Genomic DNA, 18,541 nt, shown 5'->3' with positions numbered 1-18,541 from the left:
TGGTTAGATCAGCGAATACTTGCTTCGCCCCTCTCATCATTTAATGTTTTAAACAATAATTTATACTAATTTTTTATATTTTATATATGCTTTTAAGATTCAATATAGATTTTAACAAAAAAAAAGTCCCGTGTCAAGAAACAAACATGAAAGAAGAATACAAGAAAAAGAAAAAAAATCCAAAACTAATTGAAAATTGTTATAAGCATTGCCCTTATTTTATACATATTCTACGCCGATTAAACTTTTTTTTTCTAAAAAAAAAGACCATAACAACTGTAAATGAATATTGTAAACAAATTATAGACGCTTATATTCGAAGTGTAATTTGCACAATAAAAATACTCATTTAACTCTAAAAATAATATTTCTATAAATATATTTTTTTAAAAATGAGAGACGGATCAAGTACTCGCGAATTTTAATCCCCTGACTGGAATGTGTCTCGCATTAATGCGAATATCTAACCTTTTTCTGACTCGATCAAATAATATAAGTTGAGTACACTATATATATATTTTTTAAATGACTCGAATCAGTTCTCGCGAATTTTTGGATCAACGGATAACTTTTCGTACTCCCAGTATTCATAATCAATAACTCAAACGCCCGCGATGAATCCGTAACGGCCAACAAAAAGTTTTGGAATGGCAAACAGAAGAAGAGATCTGATTGAACCAATTAAAGGCCACGTGATGTACTCAAATGGCTTGATAACCCATGGTGTCTTTTGTACCCATAGCCGACCCGCCATGTGACTCTTATTTACCTTTCACGTGGGACTTCTCTCCTCAAGATTTCCGCACTTTAAACATGTGACGCAAAACAGGGGGCCCAAATTTAACGCTGCCTATTTCGTATCGCTTTGGCACGACGAAAGCCCCCACCAAAATTCCTTTTTCCCGCATAACACCGCACTGGCAGTTCCATTCTTCGGAATTCCATGTCTACCTACTAAATTCTACACCATCCCTTCCATTATTATACTTTTAGTTTTGAAATGTCTGAAAATATTCGTCAAATATTGAGAAAGTTAAAACACTTTTTAATCTTTTTTTATTATAAATTTTTTCTTTTTGATTATATGCATGATACCATTTAAATTCAAATTTTAAATTTGTGAGAATACAATTAAAAAGAGAAACATAGATATCACGATCAGATCATTATTTTTAAAAAGTTGAATTCTCGAAACATGACACAATAACAATTGGGACGAAAGGAGTACCATATTTTTCCATCGATCCCTCTTACCCCGTGACTTGGAGGCAGAGTTCTTTGGTCATTTTGAAAATTTAGTTAGATAAACTCAAGGCTAGAATGTTAATTCTTATTATTCAATTTGAAACCTTTATTTTTCTTTTTTCATTTCCCCCATAAAACAATAATATTTTCTATTCTCACGTCCTCATTTTATTCTAAGTCATCTCGCGAAGATAATCTGCCCCGGCCAGCTGATTAAGTTAATTCCACATATATCCATTGTCCTGCCAACAAATATATGGTTGGCTTGGCGTAATGAGATACATACGCAACCACGCAATCAAATAATAATAATACATCCACCCAAACAAGAGGCTTCGCAAAACACCTAGTAGCTAGAAAGATTGTTGAAAAGGGTAAGAGCAACTAGAGGAACCATCATGTGAACGCTTCCTCACTGGCTCCCAGTGGTTAGGTTCGCGTCCAACTTGTGTGTTGAAAAGCCATGCGCAAAGGTTAGCTAAATAGGGAAAAGCAAAGATTGAATTTGCCAAAAATGAGCTCTACTTCTTTTTTCCACGTTTCGATTTCCTGTGACTCGAGTTCGGTATTTGTTTGATCATCATGATCGAATGGGGGCCGGCTTGAGTACGTAATTGCCCTTCACTCTTCAGTAGAGTTAACCAGATAGTAGTAGTGTATTCTTACTTCCATGCATGGATTCCTACATATATACATAGGTATATATAATGTAGGTAGGGTTGTCGTCGTGCAGGCTTTGAAGAAACTGGCACCCAACATGAATTAATGCATGCAACAAATGAAAAGAACACGAGCATAACAACGGTACGATCGATCATAAGCATTCAAATTCACAATAGCTCGACCTTAATTAGCTGCACATCTTACCCTAAAAACCACCCCAACTCCCCGGCCCCAACATAAAAACGGAAAGGGGGGGGGGGAAATTAAAGTGCTTTGAAGGAGGCTAGGAGGATTGTATGTCATATTAATTCACAGGATATATAAGAAAGATACTCCCATTAATTAAGTTCATCATCATATTACAGTCAATATTTAAATAGTCACCAGCATAAATAGGTATTAATTATACTAACCTTGGTACGTGGCTTCAACAGCTAGCTATACTACAGTACTAGAGAATCATGCATGCATGCATGCATGCATATTGGGGGGAAGCAATTTATGTTTAGTCCCCGTTAAGTAGTTGCATTGACCAGAGATCCTCCATGCTCCAAAGGTTCTCATTTGATTCAGTGGGAAAAGGGCCTTGAAAAGTCTCCATATTCCCGGAGTAGGAGGGTGGGGAGTAGGTTTCCGCAGCATCTACAGTTGTGGAAATTTGACTGGTGCTTGCTTGATCATTAGCATGCTCAGAGCCTTGCCCGGCGAAAGTTTCTGCCTGCTTGATATGCTTTTGGATTCTAGTCCTCCAGTAGTTTTTAATTTCATTATCTGTTCTCCCGGGAAGATGCTTTGCTATTTTGGACCACCTTCGCCACATAACAATTAATTAACAGCTGAATACTCAAACCAGATTCTATATACTCATCATATATATATCTACTAGCTAGAAGAAGATGTAATTAATAATAATGTTCTACATTTCGTTTTTGTAAACAGGTGCTAGCTAGCAAGTTTTAATCATACTGTAAAGATCAACGCATGCATATATCATGGCGATTTTGATTTCATTACTAAATAAGTCCAAGTGTTGGTAAAAGTTTTGTTCATCTCATTCTTGCTAACAAGGGAATTTTTTCACGTACGTAGTTCAGCCGAAAATTGAATTTCTACCATGCATGCAATGCCGTGTGGCCCCGACCAACTTATAATTTCTCGGATCAGTTACGAGAATAATGACTCCAACTCTTACACGTTTCGTGGTTTTGAAACCTAAGCTCTCCATGTTCTGTGGCCTTCACAATTAATCGAAGTTTTACTTAAAGGCAAACCCCCGCAGAATATAAATTGGAAGGTTTCAACACTTGATTCTCAAACCAAAAAAGAACACCCGATCAACCGGCTAGTAACTCAACTAGTTTATAGTTTTGGAGGAGATGCAAAAAGATTTCATGAGAAGCATCCCAGCCACCGGCCATCCACCACAACCAAATTGAAAAAGGAAAAATGCATTGCTAGCTGTTGAACTCTTCCAGTCGGAAAATCGACCACCAAGCAACTCGAGGCATACCATCATCGAGCCCCATCACCATTAGGTTTAGTTTTCAACAAGAATTGAAGGTTAAGTTTTTCCAAAAAGAAACAAAAAAAAGAGCCCATCTTTTTTGAAATCCCAATACTTAGGTGTCTTTGAACTATCAATTCTGTGCGCGTTTCCAGTTGATACTGAACAGCTCTTAAATTGTTACAACAGCAATATTCTTTGCTCCTATGTCGTGAGTTTCCCGGTCAGTAATAGTGCACTTTCTGTGTCTACTCAGTCTCAGTTTTTATCCCCCAACTCAAGGTTACTCTTCTCGAAAAGTTGCAACATAAATCTTCACCATCGCAAACCCATTTGTAGATTTTTTTTTTTTAAAAAAAAAAATTTATTTGAGCAACCCGTTTGTAGATTTAGCAGTACAACTATTTTGTCATTGTCAAAAACCTCACTCACCCGCTAGGCCGCGACTCAATATTACGCTCAGACTTTCACGCTGGATAAGTGTACTGACGCTGTGCACAATGAATTTAGAGCTGTGAACACGACATCATCAAACCCCATGCGCAAATATTGACTCGTGCGGAATTCCTAATTCCTATCAAGTACTATCGACCCCTTTACCTTCAAGAGCCAAAAAGATAGGGTAGATGTCAGCTTCAAACAATGCAACTAGGAGCTGCTTTGTTTCAGTTGATACTATACTAGGAAGGGGCAACATGTGATCAACGAAAAGGCTTCACCTTAAAATAGAAACTTGCATTTTCCCAACGTGCTCTATTTGGTTTGCATTTCACAACATGCTCTATTTCGACAGCTATTATCTGTGGTAGAAGTATCATATTTCGACAGCTATTATTGAGAAGAAAATTTCTTCAAATGCACATGGTACTAGTTTCATCAACTATGTTGTAGTATCATGCCATTTTCATCAAATGCACATAGTACTAGTTTCATCAACTATGTAGTAGTGTCATGCCATTTTTCTACACTTAAAACGTGTTCTCCACAAAATGCTACAAAGATGCAAATTCAGTACGGAACCTCCATATCTAGTATACGGCCTTTTCAACTTTCTGATCGTATCACTGGGATGAATCACATTAAAAAGGTTAGATGATCTTAAAAAGGCAAGAAATATACGGTTAATAAATCCAATTAGATTCTTAATGTTGTCATTTCGACAGAAAGCTGATGTTTTAATCGAATTTGTATGAATTTGTTATCCTAGAATTTTCTTCTCAAGCCATGTATTGGCCAATTAAAAGTTATAAAGAAGCTTTCTATCTATTTACAAACCGAACTAATTAAGGTTTTAGCATGGCCTACTAAGATCCTTACACGACCATAATCAATTAAGAGAGCTTGCTCGCTTTCAACTCAAAATTTTAGCCGTGTGACTTCTGTCTGACGAAGTACAAGAAGATTGTCCATATATTGGGTTTTGAAATAAAGCTTTTGAATTCTGACAGCCACGAGTAATATATATGAACGTTTGAATTTGAAGATCTTCCATATATAGCCATTCTCTTGCAAAAGTAAGGGGAAAACATGTTCATTTCATCGGCTTTTCACTCCAAATCTAACTCTATGAATTTTTGTTGGCTTGAGAACAGGCACCAGTAGCCCAAATTCTTAGGGAGATCTATTCAGTCGCTCTTGTTAGTCGATGCAAAGGTCAAGACACACAAGAAAACTTGGACGAGAACCGTCACGTTTCTTTGCATAACAATTCAATACAGACCTCACAAACCCTAATATGAGATGTTACCTGTTTCCCCATTTAGCATGCAGCTCCATGATCAAGAGCTGCTCTTCAGGTGTAATATTTCCCCTCCTTACATCTGGTCGAAGATAATTAAGCCAACGAAGACGGCAACTTTTCCCTGTACGCTTGAGGCCTTCGAAAAGAACAAATTCCCTTGTTAGGGTTTCTTGATTAAAGTAATAAATAGTTTTGTCTCTTAACACATATATATCTAGCTCAAAAAATGAAAAACATATATATATGTAAAATGAATGAGGTTACCAGCAGATCGTGCCAGTGAGTTCCAAACACCTTCACCATGATTTGCAATGTAGTTAATCAGGATTAAATCTTCTTCCATTGTCCAAGGCCCTTTCCTTACTTCAGCATCTTGAGAATTGCATGGTTTCTTATCCATCTTATGTCTGTATGACTGAGCAAGAGCGGAGGAGGGGATCGGGGATGGGAGAGAGAAGGAGATGGAAGGGGGGGGGGAGAGGGGGAAAGAGGTTGGATATTTTGGAAGAGGGTTGATGGTAGATGTGGATTTGAAGACAGATAATGGAAGAGGACTGGAATTTATAGAGGCAGGCTAAATAGCTTTTCTCCAGTCCTTAAGCTTCTAATAAGCATATCGTTGATGATATTTTGACCTAACTTCCCTTCAAGACAAACTTAATTACGTTACTGATAGTAATAACCATGATGTTAAGATAAGAATGTATAGCATGTTCGACATGCATGATCACTTATGGACAAACTCTCTGAATTTTTCAAATAACGTTACATTTTTTCTTTAAGGTTTAGATAACGTTACATTACAGATCACTGTACATGCTATCTTTTTGGCATTTCTTTTTCCCTTTTCTCAGGAGGCGGGTGATTTTGTTTTCTTACGGACAACTGTCTAGTTGCAAGTAAGGGTGATAATTTTGGACGCGATCTAAAAATACGATACTAATATAATACGAAATTAATGGGTTTGGGTGAAGATTTTGTGGGTTCAAATCAGAAGCAAGTCGAACCCGATGAACACAAAAAAAAAGGTCGAATTTAGATCATCCAAGGGTTGACCCAATAGCTTATTTTTGAATTAAAAATAATTTAATAAATATAAAAATATTTTATCTCACTAAACTACGTTATTCTTTTTTTTTTCTCCAAAAGCATTAATCACTTAATCCTAAATGAATTTGTTTAACTTGTGTGAAGTTGGAATTATTATATTTGGACAAATAATGTATTATATTATTTTCTACTTTTATAGTATCTTAATTTATTTTAGATTTGGCTTAGAATAAAACACTATTACAGTGTTTTAATTTATTTCAGTTCTAGTTTGGGATTGTTTATGGAGATTTTTATTACTTGATTATGTAATTAGCCTTGTGCAAAATTGGTTTGTTGGAAACTATAGTGGTAAATAAGTAAATTGAAATTATGTTTCAGGTTATATCAAATCACTCGAGTGACTCATCAACCTATCAATCCGAAAATTTCAGATTCAGGTCAAATATCCTGACCCATTGCGGGTTGGCGGATTGTATTCGAGTCAACAGGTTCCTTGTTATACCTCGATCTTAACCTGACCTGCCAATCCATTTTTGACCCGATTGACACCCTAGTTGCAAGTCGTAAATGTAGCTCACTAAAGATATTTATCATCCATATCTACTCTACTCATGCCTTGCAAAAGTTTTAAATATAGTGCTAGTTGGTTTGTTTGGATAGTTTATTATTTGTATAATTTTATTTACTTGTATCATAAACATACCTTTTTACCACTTTTTTATCTCACATGCATCACATAAAAAAATACTATAGTATTTTTTATTTAAAAAAATTATTTTAAATAATCTCCTATCCAAACACAAGATCTGCATAATAACTTTGAAAACTATTCACAAGTAGGACACTAATGAACATATATGGTACGGTTTACTATCAAATGTCAACCATTAAGATTATCTTAAAGAGGCAAAAGAACAAATGATGCAGTAGGGCTATGTATTAGGATTTTTTTTTTTTAACTGTTTGCGAAATTTCGAATTAATAGTTGTAGCGCATCACCTCAAACGCCGAAACAAATATCATTTTTTTTTGTGTGAAATAAAGAACGAGAAAAAATTAGAAGAAAAGTAGAGATGTGCTTGGCTAAAACCTTATCTAGATCGTTGATTGATTACTGAGAATTCTTTTTTTTTTTTTAAGTATTATAAAACGAACACACAAATAAGAAGCCAATAAATGGTTTGCCTTGAGGATATAGCGTCCTTTGCTTCATAACTCGTACATCAAAACGGAGTACATAAATATCATCACGTGGTTCTACATTTTGGGGTCCGGTACATACTTTTCGTAGCTTGTCAAATGAGTGTAAATCTTAAAAAACTTTAAACTTCTCTGGAAAGGAATTTTCTTCCAAAAAATCTCTATGTTTTTCGCAAATATATTTTTCAGTTACTTTTTTATTTCGCATATATCAAATCGCTACAGTATATTTTTTACAAAACTCTAGAAAATTGCTACAGTATATTTTTTATGACATGAAACAGGTGAATATGGTAATAAGTTGATTTTAAGTCATAAAATGCATGGTTTTAAGTCACAAATAATGTAAATGACATTAATTTATGAGTCACAATTGATCTTGTGACTTGTAAATAAGGGTCACTGTTTATATTGTCATAATTAATCTTTCAAGTCACAAGATTTTCCTAATTTGTAAATCACAAAATTAATTGTGACTCATAAATTAATGTCATTTTTATTATTTGTGACTTAAAAATCATACCTTTTGTTACTATCATCAAAGTTTTTGTTATTAGCAAGTCACGAAAAGTTTGAATTTCTTGTAGAGTTTCGACTTTCGACCATTATCTGTCTGAATAAGGATGGTCGTGAAATTACTTCGGCACCAATCAGACGGAGGAAAGCTATGTGTCGTGTTTTATGAACCGTCAAATCCACGAAAGTTCATAAGTACCTTAGGGGGAAAAAAAAGCTACTCCATAGGGCAATAAGATTGTTTTTTCTTGTCGTTGAATTCATATTAAACTGAACATTTTAAAATTATCTGCACCTAAATGATCGAGATAAAAATAAATGGCTCTAAGAATGCTTTTTTTTTTTGGGGGCCGGGGGGGGGGGGGGGGGTGTAAATCAAACGCTCTATTTTTTCTTAAATCGAAGAGATTGTTTGGATTGTCTCTTTTCAAAGAAAAATTGTTACGTTTTTCGTGAACATATTTTTTAATCATTTTTTTACCTCGTATATATATATATAATCGTTACAGTAATTTCTCTACAAAAAGTCCAGAAAAATACAATTCAAACAAAAAGTAAAACAAACACTTAAAAGCAAAAGGTAAAACTGAGCCCATTAACGGATAAATTTATGAATTCGACGATGTGCATAAAAAAAAATTCTAGCAAAAGATATCTACTAGATTCGATACGACATGTAGACAGCACAAGAGACATGTAATAATTGTACATTCAAAATAACAAAACAAAATCCTTTTTCTTTCTGGGGATAAACAACATAATTTCACTGCATATTTTTTTTTTTTCAGATCTGCAAGTAATGAAGAGAACACATCAAACACGCAACAGACCAAGAGATTACCTCAAACATGCATTGAATCAATGTTTCAATAAACTCAAACATTGTTCGTAATTGGTATAGTAGCAGTATAACATATCCAACAAGATACGATCAGTCAAACAACCTTTTTCCTGTGATCTTGAAACTTTACACTGAAAAAATAGCAGAGTTTTTACCCAATAAAACATGCTTCTTCTCCATCCATCAGTAGTACTCCATCTTCTTATCAAATTAACTTTTCTTTTAGGTGCAATTTTATTGTGGTACGGACCACTTGGTTGGAATCATAGCAAAGTAGACCGGTTTTATTTATTACTCCAGCTGATAACTGCATTAGATTAACAAATCAACTAAAACGAAAAAGGACAGTTTAAACTCGAAAACCCTAACTAAAGCGGGCAAACAATAGCTTTAAGTGAGGACGGAAAGAGAAAACTTTCCAACACGGAAGGAACCACCTTTCACTAGAAGGCTTGGCTTCTTTGCTTTTTGTTGGTGTTTTAGTGATAAATATTCTTGCAGCAAATTGTACACTCTTTTGTCCATATTCAAGGCAAACCCTTTCCCGAATTTTCACCATCTACAAGCACAAACTTTATAATAGTTTGGCCGGTGAGAAAAAGAAATGACAATAACAATAATTATTATTGAATTGATAAGTGAAACTTGGTGCTTGCAAAACCTCATCGATGGATCTTCTATCTGGATTTCACTCAATCCAACGCACCAACCTCAGTCGCTCGAGCGGGCTTTTACGGAGACAACAAGTCATTGACTTGAGAAAATGGTTCAAACCGAGTTTTTCCTGCGTATTTTAATTGTTGACTTTTAGATGCATTGGATTGGTAGATGACAGGTCTTCAAGTTCATTGTTCTCAGCTCGAAAAACCGCGTGCTTTGATGATCATTGCCGTTGCGGTTGGCTGCAAAAAAAACAGCAGCAGCGGCTGCCTGCATGATTTTGTGTGTTTTTCTTCTTCTGTTCAAAATCTTTACTTTAATTTCCATGACTGAATCGGATACGCAACTCCAAAGTAAAATAGTCGGTGAAGTTCATCGTACCCCTCCCTAACTACGAATTCTGTTCTTTCATCTTTACACTCTCGTCGTCGTAACATCATCAGTGTATATAAGATTTATTCTTTTATTTTTGACTGTAGCAAACAAATTTAAAAGTTATTCGGTTGGTTAATTATTTGGACCGCGAATGGGTTCTTTTGTAGTTTTTGGTCATCACATACTTTTGGCCCAAGAGAATTTTGTAACAATCTGCCCGACCACTGCAACCCACCCAAGTCTTTATTTTATCAACCACTACCACCACCTCTCCTGATGATGGGGTAGGAGGTCAGGGGTTCAACCCTTGCTTCCTATCAAATTGTCTGCCCTCATGGGCAGCTTGATTGATCTCAACAAGTTTCTTTAGGAGCTGGTGTCTAGTGCCCGTAAGGGTTCGAGTCCCGTAATTATCGTGTTCGGAGGAATAGGGCCTCTCCTTCGGGACCGGAGTGGGATTAGTCGGGCCCTGTAAAGATTGATCCGGACACCCACTCCGTTAGCGAAAAAAAAAAAAAAAGTCCTTATTTTATCAGGGCCCTTTTCATATATTATTTTTCTCACTACCAAAATTCATTGGTAAGTGCAAACGGAAAAACAAAAATTCAAAAGTAAGCATAGAAATTTTCGTATTCCACTCTCTTCTCTGCTACCACTAGTTTGTTTGCTTGCTATACATCAAATCTTGAAATAAAAATAAAATGAATGAATGAATGGACCAAACAACAATCAATGTCATTAGTGATTAATGATGGACCCAAATGCGAGTGGCTATGACAAAGAAAGTGATTTACTCTTCTAAGTCTGTCGTGTTCCAATTTGAGCATCTGGCTAAAGGACAAATACTAGCTTATTTTTCTTTTTTTTTTTTATAAAAAAAAGCCCAAAATAAAAAAGGGGAAATGGGGAATGAATAGTGTAACGTCAAGGTGCAACTCATCACGTACCAGAAAAGGGAACCCCCGTGTCACCGTCATCACTAATTTAGATCGATCTTAATGTGGTTGTTTTGCCTTATTAGTGCAAAATCAGCATAGCATGAGTGGACTAATCTTATTATTATTATTTTTTTTTTTTGGTTTTTATGACGAAAGATAAATAATAACACTAATTTTTATCTGTCTGAATAGGGAGTAAGAATTAGGTGAAGAGTCTTGATATCCACAAATTGTTGGGAGGAAGACAGATCGAAGGGACAAAAACAAACACTTAATTATGCACTATGAGCCGTGCTTTTTATTTACTGAAAGATGCCTCATTTATTTATTTATTTTTTTTTTTTTGAAGAAGAAGAAGAAGAAGAACTGTAGTAGTAGTAGTAGTGTTATCAGACGGACCAATTCCTAACACTGGCCGGCCCCCAAGATTTTTTTTTTGCATCCACCACTCACAATAATTTCACAACCGTTCTGAGTTCGACACTTCTCACAGAAAGTTGCATGGAAGTATTATCCGTCCCGGAAAGCATTCTCATGTGGCTGTCCATAACTTCATGTCTCGTTGATTTTCTTCTTGTCTTATTCTTCTATTATTTTCAAGGATTTTCCGTCGACTTATTATATATATATATATTCTCTGAAGCATATAATTAAATTTACTGTTGTTGTGAAACTATTTTTCAATAACATAAACGAATTGCCCAAGTTCTAATCATAAACATTTTGCATTTTCTCAGTCCACTCATAAAATTAAAAAAAAAATTTTTTTTTTTTGGGGCTTGCCTTTTCAAGTCAGAAGATATGGTGCGAATAAGAATCCAAAGAGAAGTAAGTAGTTTAAGTTGGAATTGGATTAGAGTTAAGCGTTCGTTGGATGCCACATGAAGTGTTGCTGCATAAGACTGCTCGATCTTAAAGAAACAATTAGACTACTACCGCTGTTTAATAATTCACTTCCAAAAGTGGAAAGCCAGTTATCATAATTGGCTTCCATTTTTTGGGGAAAAGGGTTGAACTTTGGACAGGGACTGTGGCTCAAAGTAAAAGGCTTTTGTAATGTGATCTGTGCTAATGACCACCATAATTGGTGGCAATTTGGCCATGCTTCTGCAAGGCTACGGATAATCTTTTAAACCCCCACCCCCCCCCCCCCCCCCACCAAAAAAGAAGAACAAACAAAAACAAATAAAGAGCCTTGCTGATAACTTAAACTGCACCACACGTCTCATTTGTGGCTAAATACGTAGATCAAGACTTGAGAGACCTCAGACTGCGAGGTCTTTATTATTAGTTTTAAGAATGAAACATAATTCTATTTTCTTAGATTAAAGCTTTATTTGAACTTGGTTTGGTTGTATTTGTTTCATTCTTAAAACTGATAATAAAGACTGGAGTTTGAAATTTGAAATCTAAAGTCTGAAATCCATTAAATTATTGAATTACTAAGTAATAAAATTGAGTCTATATTACATTAAGTGATAAGTAAATAACCTATCATTTATTTTTTAGACCAAGTTTTGTTTAGGAGATTCAATGCAATTGATTCAGATATTCAATTTTTTGTTATCAAACACAACAACTGAACATATTAAAATTTAAACCCATTAAATTTAAGTTTAAGTGTTAAATTGAATTATCAGATAAGGACTTAGTTTCTTACAATGGACAGAACCCCTTTCGTGTACCTTCATTCGGTGGACATTGTATTGTTTTCCGGTACTCATGAAACTCCCCCAAGACAAAAAACAGGAAAAAAAAAAAAAAAAAAAAAAGAAGAAGGCGGGGACATATTTTTCAGGATTCCTTTTCTTTTAGAATCTTAACTAATTTTTGCGAGTAGCTCTTAATACAGAATCAAAAAATGAGATGCTTCTCAAAAACACATAGCAATGTAATAGAAAGCTGGGCCGAAAGTGGAATAGGAAGTGATATAGAAAGTCATTGCCGTAATTCTTCCTAACTAGTTATAACCCTTCATTATCAAGACTTTGACGGAAACTCTTCTTTGGAAGACGTAATCAGCGACAATAAAAAAAAAACAATAATTTGTTAAGGCGCTTTTTTTCCTTTTCACGATCAACAACAACAACATATTGCAAGGAACAATATGTCATGGAAGTTACAAATGACCGTAAGATAAAATAGTTCCATGATTCTGAAGTACTCCATCGTGGGAAGAAACGTTGAGAACGATCTATCGCCCAAACGAATCCTCTGCCAAAGATCCCTGTTTGGAATCCGTCAAGATTGTCTGCTATAAGTTTTTTAAAAATTGTAAATATAGTAATCTCAAAAAAAAATTTTAAGTTTTTAAATTATACATTTCAAAATATTCAAAAATTTACACATTTAAAATTTTTTTAAAAAAGCTTCAACAGTAAACTACAGTAAAGTTTTAGACAAACTTTCAAAAACCTCACCTTCCAAATAGGTAAAACCAAAGAAAAACTCATCAAAACATGGTACTAAGTATGAAATGGTTGGTAAACTGAGAGGGACTCTAAATAAGATATTAGTGTTCAGGACCTCCCACTTATTAAAAAAAAAAAAAAAAAAAAAAAAAGAGCGTGACATGGGGTAGCAACTATCTGCAATTAGCCGCGTCATCCTCCTTTCCCTATATTACACACGCAGACAGGATTGTCGTTTTCGGCAGAGTAATGAAGCAATGAGTAGGATAGAAAGGGAGATTGAAGCCTAACCGAGATATGACATCTCATTTTCTTGAAGTAAATTAGGTAGACAGCTAATGATGAGTAAAAATTAAAACGCTCCTCCCTTTCTTAGGTCATGCTTGGATTGCTTGTTTTCGTTGAAAAATATTATCGTTTTCCGTGATCACATTTTCCTATCAACTTTTTCCATCACATATATCAAATCGCTACAATAATTTTTCCATAAAAAATAACAAAAAATACAATCCAAACACAACCTTACTTTTGCTGCTTAAACAACCTCTTAACATGTGCCAATTAGCCACAAAATCATCATTGAAAATTTACTTCTATAAATGAATTGTAATAAAAGGAATAAAAAATCCACTTCTTGCACGTGCTTGAATATTTTTGTGGTGTTAATCATTTATCGATAAAATGTTCAAGAAATTTCAATTATTGAAAATTTTAAAGGTCACCTAGTAGCAGCTTTTTGCAAAAATGTACTTGCAAAAAGCTGCTGAGCTGGATAACTAGTACGGAACGCATTCATCGCGGCCCTGAGCGAAAGATCAAAGACCAATTCCATACAAAGCGGCCGCTTAGCCGCACCCCCCTTTGCGGAAAATCGTAATGGAACGATGCCGTGCAATGTTGACAACAGTGCAGGCTACTGGCCAATGTAATGTAAAGAAAACTTTACTACAGGCATTCGTCAATTCCAAGTTGGATGAGGCACGTACCACTTTGCAAGTTGAATGACAGTAGTTATAAGTTTCAAACGAGATAACAAAGCATCTACATTTAAAGCAAGCAGCTAAAAATCAAGCCAAAGAAGAGCTTTAAAAGCAACTTCTGCTACATCATAGTTACGATACAGAATGAAAAATGGGCAAAACAGTATGGTCACTACCATGTTTCAGTCTCACATAAAGCAAGATAGTATCAGTCCTTGAATCCCACAATTATCCAAGCAGCAAGCGAACAAATTGATTTCTTGCCTTATGCCTGCACAACGGTATCCACAAGTTGAGCACCAAAACCACAAAATAGCCAGAAAAGAAAATTTTAAATGCCAATTTAGAATGCCCGTACAAAATAAAGTCAAGCCAAAAGCTAGTCATGCAAAGTAAACAAACCGAAAGGGAGTAAAAAATTAAGTCAGACAACACTTGCCTTGCTAGCAATGTTGCTGGAAAGCCAATCCAGCCCTTCATAAAGGCCCTCCCCAGAGGTAGCACAAGTGCTCTGGATGTACCTGCAACAAGTGTTATACATAATCAGAAGGGACACAAGGACTGGACCCATGCAGTTTCTGTAACATGCATAGGCGCTGAGCATACATGGATCAGAAGAGAAATAACGACCCATGCAGTTTCTGCAACATGCATAAACACTGAAAAGTTCCTTTTGTTCAAAAATCTGAAGGTGTATTACCAAACAAATTATATGTATGCATGTCCAAATATACTCTCCAGCCTCAGACCTTTCTCCAAATTTTACAAATAAGCTCAAATTGACAATCAAAAGATAAATAAAAAAGACACACACAGTGAAACAGGGAAAGGTTGGCCGTTAGCAACACAAGTAAGACTGGGAGCGCCCGTTATATATCATTTAAATAAAAAACTGTAGCAATGAGCTCTAAAAACATGCATCGGGTGGGATAACAGAACAAAACTGCACGAGAAGTTTTACCAATGGCGCTGACGGAGAGAATGGAGGCCAAGCTTGTCAGTAATTTCTGCAGCATTCATTGCATTGGGCAGATCCTGCTTGTTAGCAAACACTAGCAACACAGCATCTCGCAGTTCATCCTGAAACCAGACACAAAAGTCAGTCAAACCTTCTTGTCCTGCCAAGTCATATCACTTCATTGATCTTATTCGCAAAAGTAATTAGTCGATATAAATATGGGTAAGTCTCATTAGTAACAGCAGTACCGTGGGAACCCTACGGACTCCTAATACCATATCCAGATCAATGAATTGAAAGCAGAAGTCATTTATTAACTAAATCGGGTTAGTTAGGTCAAATTTTGAGCCACATGAGATGGACTTGCACATGCATTTGAGGGAAAAGGGGTGGGGTATCAACCATTGATCTAAGCCTCAGATGTACAGGTAAAAGATCTGGAAAGTCCAAAAAAAAAAAGGTTGCCCAGACAGAACTCCGGCAGTAAACAAGTTCAGAAAAAATTGCAAGACAAAAGGGAACAAATGATGAAATACTAAGTTGGTTCATGAATCAGCATATGTGAAATCATATAAGATTAAATCAGGTAGCGCAATATAAAAGAAAAATTCTCCCATAGCTTTCGGGAAAACCAACAGTGCGTCCTGCTTGATGAATGTTTCATCTCAACCTGGCCAGATTTCCACATCTCTCAGCTACTTTTTCTAATCTAAACCTCTTTTGAAGCAACCCCAATTGGAGATCGCTGGAAAAGGAAAAAGATTAATTCCTTAAACGCAAAACATAAAAATAACAAACAAGACAAAACATTTGCTGGAACAAAGATGGAAACTCCCAACAGAGTTTTTAAAACATATCCACTCAGATGCTGTGATCATATTTCCAAATCCAACAGAAAGTGTTGACAAACCTCATTTAACATCCTATGCAGCTCATCCCTAGCTTCAACAACTCGGTCCCTGTCATTGCTATCCACCACAAATATAAGACCCTGTGTGTTTTGGAAGTAGTGCCTCCATAATGGACGGATCTGTATTAGAGATGGTGTGTATCAGCCTCGCAATCATATGAAAAAATAAAAGCATGCAGAAATGAGAAATAGACAAGGAGAATGAACCATGGGAATATTGAAGCATTATGCCAAAGGAAAATACAAGGAATGGTAAACAATTATCACTGTCATAATAAAGAAGTGACCATGCAAGATAATAATTAAAAAAAAGAGCATATCATGGAAATCAGGAAAAAAAAAGCCTAATACCACAAAAATATGTGCAAAAAATCATAGCTTACAAAGCAAACAGCAGGAACAATTTGAGATGGAAAATTTATCAGGGAAAAAAATCCCCTATTCCGGAGTGCAGGGGAAATAATCCTATCACACACTTAAACATGAGATTTAACTTGCTGAGTAAATAAACATGTCAAACGAATAGGAACAACTTATCAAACGACTTCAAATTCAAAGATACTGCAGGTAACTTAATACTATGCTGTCATCAACATATCTCCATATACATTATTTTCATTCTTTCTGACAAGCAGTCTTTTCTGCATTGACAGTGTCCCTTGACAGGAGAGGGGGAGGGCAGAAGGGAAAGAGGAAAGGACAAAAAGGAGAGGCCAAGGTTCAAGTACAAAGAACTGATGAAATAAATGGGAGTATATTCAAGTGCATAAAAATGATGAAACAAATGGAAAATTGTGTAGACCCCATTGATAACCATGTTAGAAGGTTAAAAAACAAAAAAAAAAAATGACAGATGCATCATACCTTGTCCTGGCCACCAACATCCCACACGGTGAAGCTAATATTCTTATACTCCACAGTTTCAACATTAAAGCCTGAAGAAGAACCAATACTTACAGCTTAGAGAATTATAACTGAATCTGAACAACTGAACTGATGTCATGCCAACAGGCAGAGCGCTTGAACATCAAATGCACCATCAAGTCTTGTATCAGTAAAATAACACTTTAAGCTTCTGCAGGTATCTAAAACAAAAAGGCAACCCCATCGCCAAAAGGGCCATATACAAACTTGCTCACAACACTCATGTTTCATTGTATTTCAATTAATCACCTCTCCAACAGTTATCCAAATTGTTTGTTCAGGCGAACTTTTGAGAGTTTGCAATTATTGAGGCAAAATGCTACCATCTATCTCCAAGAAGAACAGAAATAATAAATGAATGGTTTAACTAGGGAAAAGATTCCAACACTTAAAAACTCTTGCTAAATTACAGCCAAATGAACAACTCAATTCAGCACATTAAAGACTGACAATGAGGTCGTGACATTGCGCAGTCAACCTCGCTCAGATGATTGAGAAGCCACTGACATAATTATGGTACAGGAATCAAAAGCAACAAGACTGGCCATGCAAGACAATTTAAACCAGATATTTCCAAAAGGAACTTACCAATGGTAGGAATAGTAGTGACAATTTCTCCAAGCTTGAGCTTGTACAGTATTGTAGTCTTACCAGCAGCATCAAGACCTACCATCAGAATCCTCATCTCTTTCTTGGCAAACAGCCTGCTGAACAGCTTAGTGAAGGTAAGCCCCATCTCTGCTCGGATCACTCAACACTGCCGAATGTGGAAACCTAGCAAATTTACCAAAATTCAGCCATAAAAACGCAAGAAAAAATCCAAGCGGTTGTGCAGTTCAGCTGGAAAAAAAAATCATGTTAAGCTAAGTCAACATTCGATCTGATGGAAAATCGGATTCATATAACAAAAGTGGTAACCTGAGAATGACATATGAGCTTAATTGATCTAAAACATCGAACAAATCTAAATCAACCACGAAAATTCAAATCATGATACGAAACGTAAGAGATCTAATCGGAAGCAAACATTAATCACATCCGACTCATCAATCCAAAACGTAAGAACCAGGAATTACGATGTATAAAACACAGATCGATCCAACACACTGTTCCGGAACTAAAAATATAAACTGTCATAGTTAAAACAAGATAATTGCACTTGCACAACAAAAATTCAGGTCAGTAGCAATAGTATTTGTAAATTTGCGTTCAATGTATTTGATGAAAATGTTACCTAAATGAGGGAGATCCAGAGAGATCTGGGATACGAGGCAACCATTGGGGAATTTTATTGAACTTTGAAATGCAAAAGACGCAGATAGGGATAGAAAGGAGAGAGGAGAGCGGAATACTGGAACTTACCTCTTGGATAAAGTCTGGCAGAAGGAATCGAGTGGGAAAAAGATTTCCTTGAAGCAGAGAGAGATAGAGGGCCGCTAGTTTCGAAGGAGGTCGATCTGTCTGCCCCTTCTCAGCTATTTAAGTCAGTCCTAGTAACACATTTAAAGCTTCAAGCCGGTCACGGTTTCTGCGCACTCTCCCTGTAAACGTGTCGGATCCTCTTGGTCGATCCGTTTACATCATTATTTTGCCCCGATTGCGAAAATGATCTCTGACGTCCT

General features: G+C 35.9%; 2 protein-coding genes across 3 annotated transcripts; both read right to left on the bottom strand.

The window, feature by feature from the left end:
- Positions 1 to 2,227: 2,227 nt before the first annotated feature.
- Positions 2,228 to 5,738, bottom strand: LOC113697800 (MYB-like transcription factor EOBII). Its single transcript, XM_027217388.1, has 3 exons — positions 5,418 to 5,738; positions 5,160 to 5,289; positions 2,228 to 2,717 (listed from the first exon to the last, which is right to left on the bottom strand). The coding sequence occupies exons 1-3, from the start codon at positions 5,551 to 5,553 to the stop codon at positions 2,414 to 2,416; spliced, it is 570 nt and encodes a 189-aa protein (XP_027073189.1). The 5' UTR covers positions 5,554 to 5,738; the 3' UTR covers positions 2,228 to 2,413.
- Positions 5,739 to 14,101: 8,363 nt separating this feature from the next.
- Positions 14,102 to 18,541, bottom strand: LOC113698246 (ADP-ribosylation factor 1). Of its 2 annotated transcripts, none has more exons than XM_027217996.2 (7): positions 18,282 to 18,541; positions 17,508 to 17,693; positions 16,860 to 16,930; positions 15,996 to 16,115; positions 15,089 to 15,207; positions 14,567 to 14,648; positions 14,102 to 14,398 (listed from the first exon to the last, which is right to left on the bottom strand). In XM_027217996.2, exons 2-7 carry the CDS (start codon positions 17,653 to 17,655, stop codon positions 14,393 to 14,395), a joined length of 546 nt encoding a protein of 181 aa, XP_027073797.1. In that variant the 5' UTR covers positions 17,656 to 17,693; positions 18,282 to 18,541; the 3' UTR covers positions 14,102 to 14,392. The 2 variants fall into 2 exon arrangements, with proteins under 2 accessions (XP_027073797.1, XP_071913006.1); XM_072056905.1 differs by having other exon boundaries at positions 17,508 to 17,759; positions 18,282 to 18,397.

Source organism: Coffea arabica, chromosome 7c (assembly GCF_036785885.1).
Source record: "Coffea arabica cultivar ET-39 chromosome 7c, Coffea Arabica ET-39 HiFi, whole genome shotgun sequence".
Taxonomy (NCBI): domain Eukaryota; kingdom Viridiplantae; phylum Streptophyta; class Magnoliopsida; order Gentianales; family Rubiaceae; genus Coffea; species Coffea arabica.
This window is presented reverse-complemented; position numbering and strand designations above follow the sequence as displayed.

Bases quoted from the DNA above. Each gene is read 5' to 3' on its own strand.
- LOC113697800 (XM_027217388.1), bottom strand. From the start codon at position 5,553: ATGGATAAGAAACCATGCAATTCTCAAGATGCTGAAGTAAGGAAAGGG. The intron at 5,290-5,417 runs GTAACCTCATTC...TTCTTTTCGAAG, and splicing joins CTCACTGGCACGATCTGCTG to GCCTCAAGCGTACAGGGAAA. The intron at 2,718-5,159 runs GTAACATCTCAT...TATGTGGCGAAG, and splicing joins CATGCTAAATGGGGAAACAG to GTGGTCCAAAATAGCAAAGC.
- LOC113698246 (XM_027217996.2), bottom strand. From the start codon at position 17,655: ATGGGGCTTACCTTCACTAAGCTGTTCAGCAGGCTGTTTGCCAAGAAA. The intron at 15,208-15,995 runs GTTTGTCAACAC...GTCTGGTTTCAG, and splicing joins TGCATAGGATGTTAAATGAG to GATGAACTGCGAGATGCTGT. The intron at 14,649-15,088 runs GTAAAACTTCTC...CACTTGTTGCAG, and splicing joins TCTCTCCGTCAGCGCCATTG to GTACATCCAGAGCACTTGTG.